Below are 19,699 nucleotides of genomic sequence, written 5' to 3'. Positions count from 1 at the left end.
CTTCCCACAGAAAAAATATACCTTATGAACCAAAAATAAAAATAAATAATTTATATTTATATATATATATATATATATATATATATATATAAAATCATGTAAAGCTAATTCAGAAATTCAGAATGCTGCTGTCATAATATTTTTGATAAGTTCCATTAGTGTTATCCTGACTCATTTACATTATCAAACAATACATCAAGGATATTCTGCTAGAATATCAACTCAACATTTCTATTTCTCAGTAAAACAGTAGCGCATTAATTGAGAATAAATACACCACACTCGATCAGTAAAAGGATTCATATTAATTAATTGTTTTATTCATTAAATTAGCACAAGCTCCTGCTTAAAAGAGTTTATGATTATGGTATGAATGAAAGAAAAATGCCAGACTCACACTGGGAAAAGAATTTAGGATCAATTACAAAAAGATACCTTTAAGCATACCGAATTATTCACAAGACTAAACTTGTGCAATAATTTTTTTTTAAAGTTGTATTACAAATATAAATTCACTGCTACCAGATTCTAAAAGTATTTTATGAAAATCTTGGTTATAGAATAAATCAATTTCCAAAACCAGCAAAATACACATAAAAGTATTATATTACATTAAAAAAAACAATTTTCATTAAATATATAATAAAATTGATTTCACATTCAGATGAACCTCATAGGTCAATATAATAAGAATCACCAATGCATCCCCTGCCACTAGAAATGCATTCATTTCTTTTTTTAATCAACATTTATCATGAATAATTTTTTTGTTTATACAAATCAAGATTAATAAAATAATTCACAATTTTATTAAGAAAATGTAATTACTGTAATAAATATTGTAACATTACATATTACTTGTAGAGGTTATAATTTGTAGAATAATGCTTCAATAATTAAATTAACATGTATTCTGCAATTATTAATGTTTTAAAAAAAAATCTTTATATAAATTATCAATTCCAAGCAGTGATCTCTGTTTAGGTACTCAACAGAAATAAAAGCATACGTAATTTTGATGAAGTGATTTAATTTATCAAAACAGATATTTGTTATAGATATTTTTAAATTATTACGATGTGTAAAAGTTTTCAAGAGCAATGTTATATCCTTAATTAATAGCATCATAGTTCTATATTGAATATTTATATTGTTACAATTGTAAAGATATTTGTCAAATTGCTCATATCTATACCATGAAAACTGAAGAAGAACATTTACAATAAAATAAGGGAAAAAAATTAATAACTCAAAAAGTTATAAAAAAAACAGAAGTTTTTAATTTAAAAAACAAAATTATGGAAAAATTTCATCCTCTAACAAGCACTTCATGGGATCACCTCTATTAGCTGGTTGGTTTATTCTACAGCATAAAGCGCCAAAAAGAAAAAAAAAACAAGATTTCATCTTCAAATAAACAAAACTTACATTTCAAACTTAATAAGATAGTAAAAAATATACATATATAATTTTTATTACTTTTCTTTAAATTATAAATAATCATTACATATTACTTGTAGAGGTTATAATTTGTAGAATAGAGCTTCAATAATTAATATTGATTAACATTAAAGAATACTATATTAAAGAAAAAGATCATTATCTCAACAGTGAATAAAAAAATTGTTAATGTATTAATACAAGTAAGTTAAGAACTGTAAAAGGTAGCTAAATATACTAGACTGTGGTACACTTTTCAAACTGCAGAACCCAATATTAAAAATATCCAATAAAAACTTTTTATAATTATAGTAATACTAACAGTTATAAAATATAAACAAAAATTATAAATTTAAAAAAAAGATTTTGTTAAGACAAATATAAAACTTGCTTTATCAGAAACAATTACTTTATTTGTGAATTTTAATGACTCATTCAATGATATACTTAAAATATTCAGTCTTCCAACAGGAATGACAAGATAAATAAAAATAAAATAAATTACGTACTATAATTATTAGTGAAATAAATTTCACGCCGTATTTTATTCACCAATATACAGATAACGATGACTATTATATTCACTAATAACTATTTACAATGACACTTATATCTGTCTTTTCCACATTACATCAAAATTATCCACGACTGCTTAACTAGTGTATTTATTCCAAATTACCCTGGTTATTTTACAAACCAGAATATGTGATGGAAGTTATTTAATTAGACATCAATTAAAATACGAAAACACCTTACAAACCTGATTTTTTAACTAACTGTAATTTTATTTATCATTTCATAATTATAAGTAAAAGAAATTAGTAATATTCTGTTATTGAAAAATTATTAATTTGATGTCATATTTATATCATTTGTCTGAATTTTAATTATATGTATTCTTTAATTTTTTTGAAAATAAAGATAAAGATTTTGTATTCTTATAATGAATGAAACAAACAGTCTATAATTATTCATGTGGAAAGTTAACACAAATGATATGTTAACTCTCAACAAACATGATATGCAATAAATATCTTCTTTTTTTAAAATGAAACTGTTTTTAATTAATAATTGTTGATAGCTTTTATGTCCTAACTGACAAGTAACAAATATATTTAAATATAAATATATAAATAAATGAACAAAATTTATGGAAACAAAAAACAGATAAATAACTGGAACTGATTTTCTATAAAATAATGTGATATAATGGATCAATTTACCGTATGTGCTTTAATAGTTCTGGGAACCATTCCTACAGCCCATATTATCCAACTAAGGAGTATTGTATGCATCTTGCTACAACAGTGTAAAAATTCAATTATTATTTTACGATTTTCAGCAAACTAAGACAAAGATTTAACCTGAATTTAATTTTATTAAAGAATAAATGACTAAAATCAAATAAATAAGTTTTTTTTTAAGACAGCAAATATTAATACTTCTTAAAGAATCATTAATGGAAAAGTAATTCATAGAAGTAGAAATAAAGTTGGATGTTTTTCAAATTAAAAAAAAAAAAGTTTTAATTTTTATAATCTTCCATAAATATTAGAAAAGCCAGCAATTACAAATCTGAAAAATACAATGAAAATAAAATAAGTCTAATAATAAAGCATTCTCCTGTATCTAAATATTATATCATAACATACAGCAGGTAACAGAATCAATGAGTGGTAGAACGAGCTCCAACATGCTACTAAAATCTCAAAATGATTTCTATAGCTGTTATTAAATGATTTAAATTTTTTTTTTTTTTGGTCAACCAATAAACTGGTGTTGAAAAATTTCCCTCCTTTGAACTTATAAATTCCCTTTATACAGAGCATTCGGAAAAACGCTGTGCAATATGCTTTAAATTATGTGGTGTATTCTGGTTTTACAGCATTACCCTGTGGGTTTGATGGACGTTGCTCAGTAATAGACCAAGACATCAGTTGTGAGAAACGTTAATGGTTCTTTCAGTAGAGAAATGCATTTTTTTTTGTGAACACATCTTTCATGAAGGTAACAAGTATATCGATTTAGTGAAGCACAAGTTTTCTAATTTCCAAATACTCCTATTCCTCATAGCAATGCAGTTTGAACTCTTATCAAAAAATGTCAGGTAACAGCTCTGTTTAAGACACTGATCAAAGTGGTCAAACAGAAGCTGCTTGATATTTTGAATGCTATGGCTGAAAGTTCATCAAAGTCAATGTGTAAATTAGCAGAGCAGCAAGATCGGACTTGCTACTGCACATAAAGCTGTATGAAAAGAGCTGAAACTTTTCTCCTACAAAGTAATGTGTGTTCAAGATCTGAAACCTGTAGATCATGCCAAAAGACTCTAAATTATTGTCAATGATTTAAATATTTTATTGCCTGAAATTTCATAGGTATCCTCAACATTACATTTTTTACAGAAAAGTGTGGTTTTATCTGGAAGTGTATATTAATTTACAAAATATACAACTGCGGTTGAAAACTAACCCCCACAAATTACACGAACAATCTTTACATGAAATGAGAATTGGAGTCTGGGTCAGTGCGAGTAGAATGTGCATTGTTGGTCCAATCTTTTTTGAAAATGCAGTGTTATTAGTGATCGTTACTGTTGTGTTTTAATAATCAGTTAACAGAAGTGTAAATTGATCATGGTTTGTTCAACAAGATGGTGCCACAGCTAACAGGTCAATGACTTTTTTACAAAAAAGTCTTTGATGCATGAATCAGTTTGAGGGGTTTGTGGCCTGCACAACTGCACGATTGCCCTATCAGAATCCCTCAGATTACTTTCCATGGGAGGGCAGCGAAACAAGCAGCGTAATGCAAGACTGACAAATTAAAAACTGCAATAACGGCATACATACAAGACATTCCAGCAGATCAGCTGATTAAATTGTTTAAAAAAAATTGAAACATGCAGTGTTGTATTGATGTTGGAGAACGTCAATTTCAACACCTGTTAAACTATTCCAGTTATTGTAATATCTGTTTCTATAAAATAAAATTACAAAGTAATAAATAATTAAGAAAGTTTTGTCATTACACTTCCATAATTTTAGTGCACAGCAATTTTCTAAACCCACTGTAAAATAACACTTTTTAACATTTTCACCAACAAAATTTTATTTTTTTTCTTGGCAAAATAGAATAAACTTAAAAGAAGCTCCTGTTAATTAACTGCAAAGCAAATTTACTCATACATTATTAGAAATTGACTGTACACTGAGTACATGAATTGCTTATATTTACATTATTCATTCGATATCTTTGGGCAATTGTAAACCGTAGATTCAGATTCTATTACATGTAGATATTTTGAGTTCACAAAATAAAAAATAATGGAAATTAATCAAAACAGGTAATTACACATATATTTAATTCTATACAAAGCCTTTGAGTGCTATTAAAGAAAGATAAATGTATTTGTTCATGAGGCTCATATACAAATCACATGACTTTGATAAAAAAGACTAGTTTTTATTAGATTTATTTAAGTATAATAGAAACTAATAAAAATGAGCATTCACCTTATATGGGGCATCACTTATACCATCATTGAATACAATTTGTTATATAATTTATAAAATATAAATAATTTTCCAAATAACACAGTACTGAATTTTGCTTTGAAAATTCATTAAACCAAACACTGGGTTAATAGGATTTTAAAGAGTGTTGTTAATTTTGCCTGGAAATATTAATTTTATTCCCAGTCCTTTATATAAGATGATATGTTGAAACAAACCTTCAGACCTTTTTTTCAACTGACCATTTTAGAAATTATCTATTTCATGATAACTAAATATTGCCTCATCTGTACTTTTAATATTTATTTTATTTCATTTAAAAATAATTGTTTTGTTTTTTTTAATGTAGAGGCTGTATAAACCTTATTGTACAGATATATTTTTTTATGGTACAGACTAAAAATGACATGTTTCTTTGAGCACTCTGTAACACAGATTGTGGCTCATGAATTAATTCAAATAAGAATCTTATTTACAAGGTAGTTGGACACAAGTAAACTTTAATCATGGTGATAATTGCATTGTGAGTTGAACATTAAGTGCGATTTGAATACAATAACTTCAATTTAAAAGTATAATTAAAAAAAAATCATTATACTACAACTAAAAATAGTACATAAAAAAAAGAAAAATATAAAATTTACATTAAATAATCAACTAAACATAAATGAATGAAAGACTTAATTTAATCGTCATCAGACTAATTTCTACAAAGAATGGTCAGGTCAGAATTAAACAAGTACATCTTGACTGGGAGGAGAGAGCAATAATATTAAAACCACAATTCCTTCTTCAACAATTTAACTTATGACTAAATATTAAAACAAGTGTAATGAATTGCAATGAAGTTGACATCAGAAGGTAAAATTATAATAAAAACTATATTATCAGCTGAAATAATTTAATTTCTTAATTAAGAAGTATTGTTAAAAATAATAAATAGTATTGATACATAAACAGAATATATAAAAAAAATGTGATAAATTTTTCTTGTAATTATGATACATATTCATATTTAATATATGAATATGTATCTTTAATATATGAATATAAGCTTGTTATACTTGTTTTATTCTTATAGTTGAAGCTCTAATGAACACTGTTATATCCCCCTGTCATATATTTAACAAAAAATAAATAAAATAAAAAATTACCAAATTTAACTAGAATCCATTATCAGGAATATTAAAACAATAATACAAACATTTTTTTAATTTATTTAAATTTTTCTGCAATATAGATCATAAAATGTGTAAGTTAAGTTAGTTACTGGCTTTGTTAGTGAATTGTACGAATCTATGTAAACTTTTTTTGACCAAATAAATGATACGAGACCACCATTTTGAGTTTTACTTTCAATTAACCATAATTGACATAATTTTAATATAATATTAACATTTCATAAAAAAAGAAAGTTTTTCATGGTCCCTAAACATTCAATATAATGAACCCCTATAAAAATAATTTCTTTTCATATTATGAATCATATATATTTTAATTATTATTTATTTCAATAGTACTGATATCGTGAGAACTAAGATATAATAAAAATCAGGTTTTGTAAAGGTTTTCATTAATCTAATTACTATTATAATTAATCTAACGTCTTAAATAATAAATAATATAATAATAAATGTTTCTAGGTAGTGATAAAACACATAAGGTATTTGGAATATAATATAAAGTCTAAGTAAAGGATGATACGAGGTCAGACAGGTGGAATAGGTGTACTGGTGAATGCTATAGGCTGGGCATTCTCGACAAGATTCGAACTTGAACGTGTCCCTGCAAAGGGTAGAGGGGGTTTTAAATTATTTACAACAGCATTCTGACGCATTTCCTCTGGTGTTGCCCTGTTAACATAAAAAAAAGAAAATAAGTATTTAATACATAATTTCAGTTTTATAAAAAAAAACATTAGAAGATAGCAGAAAGATTATGTATACATTTTAACAAGTTAAAGAAATCATAAACATAAAGATATGGATACTAAATCACTGAACAATGAATTAAAAACAATAAAACCATAAAATAAAAATTAAAAAGCCTATATTTTTACATACTCTGAAAACTAATAAACATTTATGTAATCTATATTCAAAATCTATACATAGATTTATTGGGTGGGATCACCAGAGAAACTTCATCTACAAAATAAATCAAGAATCACTGAAATCAGTATATTTGGTAAAAACTAAGTCTTGTACATTGACAAATAAAATGTAGAAATCGAGTTGAAAACTTACTGTTTTTTGGAAGTCTGATAAAATAACATTTTCTTTAATGTAGTAAGTGTTACTTAAATTTGTTAAAAAATAATACTCAAGCAAATAAGTGATAAGTAAAAATACATAATATTAAAACTGCCATTTTTGGACTATTTATAACTATAAGAAGAAAAACCATGTTAGAAAAATAACAAAAACTATAAAAAAAACAATAAACATGATGTTATTGTTAATTATATCATTGTTTAAAGTTGAAAAAAAGACTTTACAACTCTGAAGGCATACTGCCATTATTTACAACATTTATTTAGAATATTTACAGAATCAGTTAAGGAGTTGTTTCGAAACAAATCAAGTTTTTTATAGAAGTAATTAATTTTTTGTTTAATATCAGAATATGAGTTTGTTTACTGCTGATGTAGCACTAACCACCACAACTTGATTTTGTTTCAAATTCAATTAAAGTATACATGGCGTTATTTCTATATCAGCAGTTAACAGACCAACTTAATCAGCAAATAAGTGCGAAACATGCTTCAAATCTTTAATGAAACCCCATTAAAAAAAAAACTGAGGTGTATTAAATCAAGAAATAGAATGGAAATCAACCAAATTGGTTTCAAAAAGAATTCACGATGACCTAAATTATGTGTGTTGGTAAATATTTACATAATGTTAAGTTTTATAGTTACAATTGCAAGCATTTGTATAATATAAAACAAATGCAGATTATGGAATGTCAGTTCAACAATATGCATGTTATGCAGATTTCTGAGGACTAAGCACAAACCTCTCCCTAACCTGTACTATGACATATCAGACAAATACAAATAACCTGTCGATCGATCATATCAAAGAAGAACAAAGGTCTTTACAAAATTCAGATATAAAGAGTAAATTATAGGATACAAGTAGTGATGATCCTTACTAGGTGTGAAAATTATAACACAACTCTATCAAGAATTCTATTTCCTGAAAAAAGTATACTAGCAAGCTGCACCACAGTCAAAGTACCGTAAGAGTCAAATTTTATTTATTTTACTATAACATTATACCTCAATACGTTACATAAGTCCCAGTAATATATATATATATACAGGTGTTTAATTTTGTAAGAGGACACCTCATGGTGACCTTGGATTTGACCTTGACCTTATTTCAAGGTTAACTTCTTTTTTTTTAATGGAAAGACCTAATTTGACACCACCTATGAAAAGAGCAGAACGTTTTATGTTGGAATATGTGGTCACACATATGACCTTATGTGGATAATAGGGAGATATCTGACAGTAACCTTGCTTGACCTTGATGTCCCCTTTGAAGGTCGTTCCAAGTTTTTTTTCAAATGGAATTCGTTTTTTCAACAGCACCAATGGAAAAAGCAAAAAATGTCATGTCAACATACTTGAATTTAATCATGACATTTTATGATTATGTTTCATTTTTTCCAGCTTCCTGAAGTGCATGGTTTAGGGGTTAATAACATACATTATCTGATTAACACAATTTGCTGATTCAAGACAGTATCAGATAGCAATACTTTTCTCACAACTTAGAAACCAGCGACTGTAAATATCTGTGAACAGAATCCAGTACCTGTATAACATTATCACTGATGATTAACAATCAAAAAATTCTAAGATTGTATGTTTGCCTACATATTCCAATATAAGATTTTCTGCTCTTTTGTGGTGGGGTCAAAAATAGGTCATCCAATTTGAAATAATTGTTTTAACCTTGAAATACAGTCAAGGTCAAATTAAAGGTCACCATGAGGTCTCCTCCTCCAATCTGAGTATCTTTAGTTTAGGTAATTTTTTTTGTACTGTGCGTAGTTTACAAGAAAATCATCTGAGGCGATTAAAATGAAACATCCTGAAAATATGTGCTTAAAATCTGTTAATGCTGTAGATATTTATTACTGTAAAGTCCTTTTTTTTAATACCAACCTGCAGATTATTCAGTTTGCAAGCTGTAAAGTATTCAGATTTATTTACTAAATAATACATATAAATAGACATGCACTTCTAATTTTTATTTAGTTAATACTATACGAGGTGTGGCTATTAAATAATGAGACTAATGCTGCTACAGAAGAACTGCGAATGAGCCAAATTTGTATGACCAACAGCTGAGTAGCGTGAAGCCTTCTCTTTCAATTGTTGTCACTCCAGTTTCTGTAGATATATTAGTCTGGCCGTGGCCTTCCTTTGGATAACATCTATTTTTTTTTGTATTGGCGAAAAAATGAGATTTTTATTAGAGTAAAGAATTGTCATTAAATCTCACATGAAACTTGGAAAAACCACTACTGAAACTTATCTTTTATTAAAGAAAAGTATATGGCAATGAATGTTTATCAAGTCATGGGTTTTTGGTGGTTTAACAATTTCCAAGATGACTGAGAAGTTGAAGATTGAAGATAATATTCACCCGGGTTGCCCTTCCACATCAAAAACAGATAAAAATATTGGTAATCAGATCTAATCTGACCATTGGTTAACATAATGGATATGTGCAATTGCTGAAACTGTAGGAATTGACAAAGAATGCATACGCAAATTTTATATAACAATTTTAACATGCAAAAAGTGCATGAAAATGGTGCCTAAAATTCTTACAACTGAACAAAAAGAAGCTTGTGAAAATGTTTGTTCTGACACTCTGAATGACATGAAAATGACTCAAACTTCTAGGAAAGAGTGATTGATAATTACGTGTGATGAATCTAGTTTTTTCACTTATGATCCAGAAACTAAGCATCAATTCATGCACTGAGAGGCCCAAACTTCACAGAGAGCTAAAAAAGCTCGAATGAGTATATCAAGATTAAAAGTGATGATGATTGTTTTTTTCGATATTCATGGGATTGTGTACCTTCACTGGGTTCCTGAAGGTCATACTATTAATCAATATTACTACCTTGAGGTCCTTGCTAAACTCCGTGAAAAAGTAAGAAAAAAACGACCTGAATTGTGGAAGAACAAGTCATTCAGGCTCTTCATCAGGACAATGCATCGGCTCATACTGCATTGTCTGTCAAGACGTTTCTAGCCAAGTACAACATTCCAGTATTACGCCCTCCTGCCTTTTGCCTGACCTGGGACCATATGACTTTTATCCATTCCCCAAAGTCAAATCTGCATTAAAAGGAACAAGATTTCAGACCATTGAAGCTGTGAAAGAAAAAGCGGCACATGTCATGAAAGAGCTCATAGAAGACTTCCAGCACTGTTTTGAACAGTGGAAAATTCGCATTTAGCGTTATAGTGATAGAGGAGTGTAAACTGAAAGGGATAATAACTAAATATATATAAATTTAAAATAAAATATTTTACAGCATAAGTCTCGTTATTTAATAGCCACACCTCATATTTTAAAAATAAAGTAACAAAAATCTATATTTTCAAAGGTGAAATGTTGGAATATAAGTTCAAACTGCATTTAGAGAATTCGACATATTAACTAATCAAAAATTTTTCTACAATATAAGCAGTACAATTATATTATCTCATCCTCATTCATAATTTAATGAATATTATTTATTTATTGAAAGTTATTATTAATTTAAAAGTGTTTTTTCACACTTATCTACACAAACAGAAAGTAAGCAAATAAACAATATCCTTTTTTTAATTTAATGCTACCACAGTTAATAAAATATACATTCTATATATCACAATGCAGTCAACTTATTATCATGTCAATGACATCATGCAGTAATCAGTGCCAACTATGAATCTACGACATGAATTTATTTAACTTATGTAGGATTCAATAATACTGTTCTACTGGCATTTGTATGAAGTTTCTGTTTTAATAAAATATAATATTTGTATTTATGAACATTTCTAAGCGGTTTACTAATTCAGAACAATTACTAATAAATAGAAAACTAGTTTACTTTTGCAATTACTAAAACAAAATGCTAGTATTATTTCCTTAAATGTGTAAGAAAAATAAATAACACTAAATTTAATTTAATGTTAATAACTGGGTAACAGTTTTAATCTCATTTTTAATGCTTAGGATTTAAAGCTAAACTTTAAAGGTATATTAAAATCAAGAAACTGGAATACAATTTACTACTCTTCTTTTCCTACAAGACTCTAAAATTAGAAACCTACATAAAAATTTATTTACATAAACAATGGGCTGATAAATCACAATTTAAACTACTTCAGTTCTATTAATTCTAATCACTTTTTCTCAACACATTAGCTACAAGGCCTAAAATTCAGAAGTTTTGAATCCTCTCAAAATAAAAAAATCTAGAATTTGATGCCATACTTTGCAGCACTCTAAAAATTATTTTTTGTAGTCAGTCTTTTCTAATATTTCTGCAAGATAACATGAAACAAAATACACTAAAAAACTATACAAAAAACTGATACTTCTATACCATATTTCCATTGAAAGAAGTAATATGAATGAATATATTATTTTTTACAAAATCTTAAACAAAAACTTTAATCCAGAGAGAAAATTAAAAATTTGGTTTTATTTTAATATTAAATTTTAAGAAATCAAATAAAGAATCTTTTTTTTATTTTGTTTTGGCCACTATGGACCATGTTAAATATAATTTTTCATTTTGTTTTTCCTCTCTTCCCAGAATTTTTTTAACTACAGGGAGAATTTTTTTCTCTTCTCTTACCATTTGTTTTGGGTCTTTCTTTCTTCGATTTCTTGGAATTCTATGATTTGTTGAATTGCTTTTTGTAGGTATCTTTGTCTAGTGTTAATTCCTGCTTGATGGCTGTGTTTGTCGAGGTCCTTTTCTATCTCTTTGAATTGATTAGTGTGTTTTTCTGTTTTCGATGAAATTCAATTTTCTTTGCTATTCTATTTTAATTCGTTTTTCTAATAAGTTCAAAAAATTAAAAAAAAAATTCTTAAAGGCTGTAGTGATTTCCTCAGAATTTCAAAGAGTTCTGTGTTTGATCTCAGTTCATACTCGTAGTTTCCATCAAGTCTTGATCGATCTTAGAATCCTCCTTAAAATTTTTCTTTCCTTTTTCTATGTGCTTTCCAATCTGTTTAAGGGTATACATTCTGCGGCATAGAGTGCTTCAGGCTTGATAATAGTATTGTGTCTGATTTTTGCATTTATTGAAATAATACTTTTTGTTGTCGATTTTTTTGCAGAGTTGGTATGCTATAGTTCCATTTTCCTGTTTCTGCCTTTTAATGATTCATTTGGAAAACCTGTCATTTATTATTTCACAAAGATAATTGAACATTTTGACTATGTTCATTATATGATATTTAATTTCTAATGTTTTGTGCTGTATTTTTTTCTTTTGTATAATCATTTCTGTCTTCTCATATGAAATTTATAATCCTGTTTTTTTCTACTACCTTGTGTAGTTTTTCTATTTGTATTTATACTGTTTTTATGTCGTCTGCAAAAGCTAAACAACTGATTCTCTCTTTCCGTTTGCCTAATTTGATTTCATTCTGTTATCTGTATTTGATTCCAAATTAAGTATATTTATTAAAACTGTAATAAAACTTTATTTACAAAACTTTATAAAGCTTAATAATAAAACTTTATTTACTTAATCTGTTACTTTTATAGATCCAGAATTAATATACACTTTAAAAAGAATATTGTAGGGTAAAATTTAAACAGAAGACAATACAAATTATAAGATGCTAACAATATTTTACACAAAGTTTGCCTTTTTTTTTTAAACAAAAAATATGCCAAAGCAGTGATAATTTAGCATTAACTATTTATTTAGGTAATTTACTAAGTAATTATATGTTTTATTTAAAAAATTCATGACACTATTCTTTATTTGAATATTCCAAACTTCAGAGATAATAGAGCATAATCATAATTTAATATGCTGCATTATGTGACTAATAAACACCAGTGAAAAAACTTCAAGAAGTCAAAATTCCTTAATTTGATGAAATGATGATCAAAGAGCTAATTAAATACAATTCTAAGTTGACCAAATGTTTAGCCTTCATAAACTGATATAATTTATGGTAACAAGCTTATTCACTAATGAAAAAAATTATACTTAAAGAACTAAGGTGAACTAAGATATCTATCTCATAGCTGTAATAAGTACAGCATAATATCTAAACCAAAAGTTTTCAGGAAATCATAATTACATTTAATTACATAAATACAAATAAAACAGCTTTATAAATATAATGGTTTTTGTTTTTTGTTTTAAATAATCAGTTTTATTAGATCAAGTAACATCAATTTCTCTATACTGTAAATCAAAAATCAATTTTGTATAAAATACTTTTAAATTTAAAAAACAAATCATAATATTTAGAAAAAACTTAAATGATAACTAGAAAAAATGATAGATTAATAAACCCATAAAATTAGTTTTTTTATCTCAATATAACAGGGTGGAGAGAAGGCAGGGGCGATGGTGACTGCCTTGAGTAGGTTGTTAGGAAATTTGGCCAGCCCATGGGCCTCCACGCGGACACTTTATAGTAATGTGATCAACTCAGTACTATTATATGGTGTTGAGATCTGGTTGCCGGCACTCAGGAGCGATAGGAATAGACACATGCTTGAGGGCATGCAGAAGAAGATAGCTCTCCACATAGTATCTGTGTACTCTTCTGTCTCCACTGAGGCAGTGCTGCTTATTGCAGGGGTCCTCCCATTTCAGCAGCTTGCCACCATGCTGATTGGGCTTCTCCAAGGGGCTGGTAAGACAAAGATGCAAGATCGGACGTTCCAAGCTTGGCAGGCTCGTTGGGATCGTTCCTTCACAAGGTGGTGGACTTACCGCCTGATTCCGCAGGTGAAGCCAAAGGTCAGCCATAGGTTTGGTGAGGTCTCCTATTGGTTGACCCAGTTCCTGTCTGGCCACGGTGTGTTCCGGGTACATTTAAATGCACAACAGCAGGCTGATGACCCCTTTTGTTTATCCTGCAGGGAGCTCGACACTCTGGAGCATGTCGTGTTTGCCTGTCAGACCTGGGACAGGAAGCGCTTGCAATGTGAGCCGTATGTATGTTGGCGAATGAGGTACAATTCCGTACTATATCAGATTTTATCACACAGGTCCTTCAACAGAAGAATAGGGCTGCTGGAGCAATGAGGGGATGAGGGACAGCTCCCTGCTGAGCTGCTATTTGTTTGTGCATGAACAGATGGGTAGCAGTGATGAGCCATGAGAACTCCCTTGTCCTCTTGTAGAAAAGACCGTAGTCCTGGAGAGAATGCTCTTTTGGATGTTCTCGTTTGAGGCAAAGAAGTTATAAAGACCAAGTCCCAGCTCCTAGGGTGGGGGAACAGGAACGACATAGTAGGACCTGGTAATCCTACTTTGGGAGTTAGAGGCAGGCATTAATAGTTAACATCCAGCCGGCTTGTTAGAGTAAAAGGACACTCCCTTGGATTGTGTAGAATCCGATTCGAGGAAGAGGAGAAAAAAAAGAAAGAGTAAGATGAAATCAAGTGTAGCCTTCATGGGGCAACTTTGTTTGCAAACTAATCTGAAACTTTTTTGAAATTTTGCATGTACATTCTGTACTATTCAGAATGTGGATAATTCAATTTTGGTATTTCTAGATAAATTGGTTCCAGAGTTAATGTCGACTTTTGAAATAATCAATTTACATAGATTATTTTTCAAATAAGATGATCATTTTTTTCCATTCACATCGATTCAAAAATACATTATTTGGGTTTTTTTAAATTGTTGAGTACAAATTTGTAATATATTGTAACAAGATCGCTATAACGGACCTGAGTAATGGATTCCTGCCAATTAAGAAGAAAGAAGTAGAAAATATAATAATGGTTGGAATCCCGAAGAGGACTGAAAGGAATTCTTTTTCTAAAGCTATCAGGTCCATTTAACAATCGTTCTTTGTAATAATACCCAACAACACACCTACAAACAGATTTTGTTCCATGAGAATTACTGGATCAGGGTAGGAATGTATGGAAAAATGTCTCTGAAGATCATCATCACACTTCTACTTGGGTCAGGGTTCTGCAGGTAAAGAGGATAAGAGTATAAATACTCCAGCAAAGATGAGTTGAGTGCAGTTTTGTTGAAATGATTGTAATAATCATTATTATTCTTAGCGTAATGCTAAGAGTTTAAGCGAAAGTATTCTGTGAGATGTATTCAGTGAGTAGTGTATGAAGCAAGTATTAGCATGCATTCGACACGACTGTAAGACAGTGTTATCTGTAAACGTAATTCTGGTGGGGGCAGTGGGGGAATGCAGGAAGTTGTTTGGCTAGTTGCAATAGATAATTAGTGAAAGGAGTAAAGTATTAAATTCATTCATAAACTACAGGGTAGTTTTATTTGTGAACAGCAATTTGCAGTGAAACAACTTTAGTCTAATCTTACCTCATATTACCACATTACCAGTTGTTAAAAATGTTAAGATTAGTGGTAATTTTAATGTCTTTTGTCAATGGGACTGAATTCTGGTTTTTATGTTTAACTACCTGTAAATGAATCTTGCCCTTACTTGAAATTATATTTTGTATGTAATCATTATTTATTATTATTATTACTATTACTGTCGTCATTATTATTATTATTATTATTGATTTATTTATGTTCTTAAAATTAATAAATTATAATTATATAAACATTTTAAATTGTTAATCTCTAAATATCCTGTTTGAACTGGAACACATGTGAAAAAAAAAAAAAAATATATATATATATATATATAATATATATGTGAATTTCTGTGATGATTTTTCATTTCAATTTTTATAACTTATCAAACAACAAAAAACGTGTATGGGTTACGTGAATGATATAAGTAAATAAACCTTTACTTAAATAGTAAAAATAGTGAAAATAGTAGTCTGTTTATAGTGACATACATGAGGAAAGATATGTAAAATAAAATAAGTTAAACATTTATTTTAAAAGAATTCCAAAAACCATTGGAATTTGAGTTCTAGATTAAAGTGAATAATTAGATAAATCAGTACACACGTGACAAAGAGCAGGTCACTTAAGCATTAGTCACTTAATTAATGGCAGATCAAAGAAATTTAGAAATCACCAGGAAAAACTTGAGGAAGATTTATGGAATTTAGTTTCATGAATGTATCAATTGTTCACTGTTCATAATACAGTAGCAATTCACCGATATATTAGCACAGTGTAAACAGAATCCAACAAAATTTACTGCTGCTAATAAAATAGATGCTACAGACATACCAATTTAACTCTAAAATTTTACATATGTTGAACAACTCTTAAACTTGATAAAGTACAACCAATAATTTGAGTATATAGAGATCTCAAAGAATAATTCTAGATAAGGTGATTGAATGTCGAAGATAATGAGTTTTAAGTCGGCATAACTTATGTCACTATGTCAAGGGTTAAGATATTAGGAATACTGTTAACTATGATTTAATTCTGAAGGGTTACTGAAAATTAATAAAAGTTTGCAATGGTTGGACATCAAGAAGAGTTACAATGATAATTTGAAGATTGCTAATGAAATCTGAATATTTTAAAAATCTATAAAAAAATTACACGTGAAGCCAATTTGAAAATCATTATATATTTGGAATATATGTTATATTTTTCACAAGTATATGTTGATCATTAATGAACTGTATTTATATTAAAATTTGATGGTCATTTCAGTTCAAATTGAATACATAGATAGCAAATGATTAAAATCAGTATACCCGTATCAGCCCGTTTTGTCATTAGACAGGCCTAGTTCTACTTTGGTAGATGATTAAAATTATAAACTAACATTTCCAAAAATTGGTATAAAAAATGTAACTTTCAATTTTTAATCCAATATTAACTAAAACTAAAAATTTTATAAATATAGATATAGATAATTTTACTGAAATTAATTTTTTTAAGATTCATATTATGACTCTGCACAGTTAAATTATATTTTAAACTATTAATATAAACCAACCTAGTACAGAAAATTGAGATAAGAAAATTGAGTTAATTTTTAATATTTTCAATCATGTCTGAGGATGCAGAACCCACGAAAGTACTTTTATGATAGAATTAAGGTAAGATGTCTTATCTCAATATTCTGTACTAGGTTACCACCCAGTACAGAATATTGTAATAGAATTTAAAATATATATATCAGATTCCACTAATTTTTTGTTTAGTTTTAAAAAAGATATAATATTTTAAACACAAGCATCATTGTGTAGTGTAGAAACTAGCATAATTGAGTGGACAAGCAAAGTCTGCATACTGTCATCCTATAAAGTGACTCATCAAAAATAATACACATAATCACAACTTTTATTCTACATAAAACTGCAGTAATACTATTATTCTATTATTACTCATACACTTTACATTTGGAAATGCAGTGTGAATTATGTGTATATTATAATAAACACGTTGTGTAGTTAATTTGTAGGAACTGCCACATCACTTTTGTTGGTTTTGAAAATGAATGAGACATAAATAAAATTGGAAGAAAAATAAAACTTAACTTATTTATATAAAAAAAAAAAAAAACATGCATAATTAATATTAATTGCCAATAAAATTCCATACTATTAAAAAAACATCATAACTGAAAAGATAATAAAGTGAAGTAGTAGTAAAACAGTGATTAAATGATTAAACAATTACTCCATGCAAATATACAATGAATGTTTTTGAATTCCTAAGAAAAACTAACTAGCTACCTACTTTTTCACATTTAGGAAATGTATAAAATACTTTTATGTAAATATAAAAAAAGCAAAAGATTAAATCATGCATAAACAACTTTCTTCCATTATGATGCAGCAAATTATGTTCCTGCTACAGTTATTTTCCTAAATTAATTAAATGTTACTTTTACTGTTACTTTTTTCTACTTTCCCGATAAAAAATGACAGATCGTTTATACATGTGTCCAATAAGTTTCCATACATAAGAAAAATAAATATTTATTTTATGAAAACCATTTTTAATTTATAATTTATTTTTTATATCTCAAATATCCTAAAAATATATCTGAATAAAGAGCAATGAATTGGAATTGTACTGACGGCTGGTTCAGGTAGCAGTCACAATCGCAATTGAACGAGGATGCAAACATTTCAACCAAAATCTTGTTTACTGGTGAAGCAATATTATATGTTAATCGCTAAACTTACATTACTGGAGTAATGGTGACCCTCACTGGATGAGAATTCAGGTGCCAGTGAACTGTTGATGTGGGCCGGGATATAAGGTGACAGAATTATGGATCATTTTGCATCTATGGAAATCTTAATGCTGCAAGTCTTAACATGTTTAAGAAGAGATTTTCCTACCACCGCTAAGGATGGTAACTTACCAGGTTATTTTTGACAAAATGGAGCTACATCTCATTTTGGTATTCACATACGTCAATAGTCAGATCAGTAATTTCCATATGCTCGAATAGGTCAACATGGAAGTGTAGAGCAGTCCCCACATCTCACCCCACTTGATTTTTATCTTTGGGGGCATCTGGTGTTCCCATGGTGAAGACCATGGTGTCATCAGGAAAAGATTAAAAATATCACCATTAAAAGCATTACTCCAGCTGAGCTTATATGTGTTCTTCACTGGTGGAGGACAATATCAAAATGGTTTTTAAAATAATGTAAGTTAATACAAAGTAAAAATAAATACAAATAAAAATGGTTTTAATAAAAACATGTTTATTTATTTTTCTATGTATGGAAATTTATGGGGCACCCGATATACATAAGAGTATTGACGTGATGATCAATAAACAATATAATTCACAACTAAAATTTTACCTTTGTTCTTTGTATCTCAGAGCATTATGTAAATGAATCTAACAGAATAAAACAAAACTAAATATAAAATTTCTTCAAGTTAAAAATAAAATAAAAACGCTTTACATTTTCAATTATTTTAATTATTTAAAGTAATGGTACTTTAAAGCACCACTACTGTTATTACAAGACTGCAAATATATGGGTAAACCTATACCGAAAGACAGTTCTTGACTATATCAATTAAAATACATTTAAAATAAAAAATGGTATTTAATCAGCAAAAGTGTTATGAAGAATTGTTTCAGCTATTAAATGGGAAAATTTGTGGTATAACATATATTAAATTAATGAACAAAGCAGTATTTCTTGCTATTGCACTAAATTTCTAGGTTTGCATATGCTCTACAAGGAATACACTACAGTCATAGTGTATTCTCAATGAAGTAAACCATTATATTTATATTTAATCATTTTTTTTTTGTCTTAAGTCATTTGACCAGTTTGATTTCTAATCATTATCAGTAAGAAATGTTTTGAAAAATCTATTAATCTGGTAAATGTGGAATCACTCTTTACTATTTGTTAACAAAGGATAAAAGTGTTTCTGTTGACAACAAAAATGAAGGGCAGAAAAAATTACATTCCAGTCAGTTCACTTATATCACTGAAGATGTTATCTGGAGTGATTAATAAAGAATTCCGGATAATCACCAGAAAGCTTCAATATGTCGTCATATCTTGTCATACTTTCTCTTCTATCTGTTCAGATAGGCTACAATGCCATG

The 19,699-nt window shown here is 28.3% G+C and overlaps 1 protein-coding gene across 1 annotated transcript in view; it reads right to left on the bottom strand.

Moving 5' to 3' along the window:
• Positions 1 to 1,256: 1,256 nt before the first annotated feature.
• Positions 1,257 to 19,699, bottom strand: part of fwe (calcium channel flower) — a 50,067-nt gene continuing 31,624 nt past the window's right edge. The window contains exon 6 of the mRNA XM_075357115.1: positions 1,257 to 6,808. Within this exon, the coding sequence (XP_075213230.1) occupies positions 6,664 to 6,808 (145 nt within the window). The 3' untranslated portion in view covers positions 1,257 to 6,663. The remainder of the gene's footprint in view (positions 6,809 to 19,699) is intronic.

Source organism: Lycorma delicatula, chromosome 2, assembly GCF_047948215.1.
Source record: "Lycorma delicatula isolate Av1 chromosome 2, ASM4794821v1, whole genome shotgun sequence".
Taxonomy (NCBI): Eukaryota; Metazoa; Arthropoda; class Insecta; order Hemiptera; family Fulgoridae; genus Lycorma; species Lycorma delicatula.
This window is presented reverse-complemented; position numbering and strand designations above follow the sequence as displayed.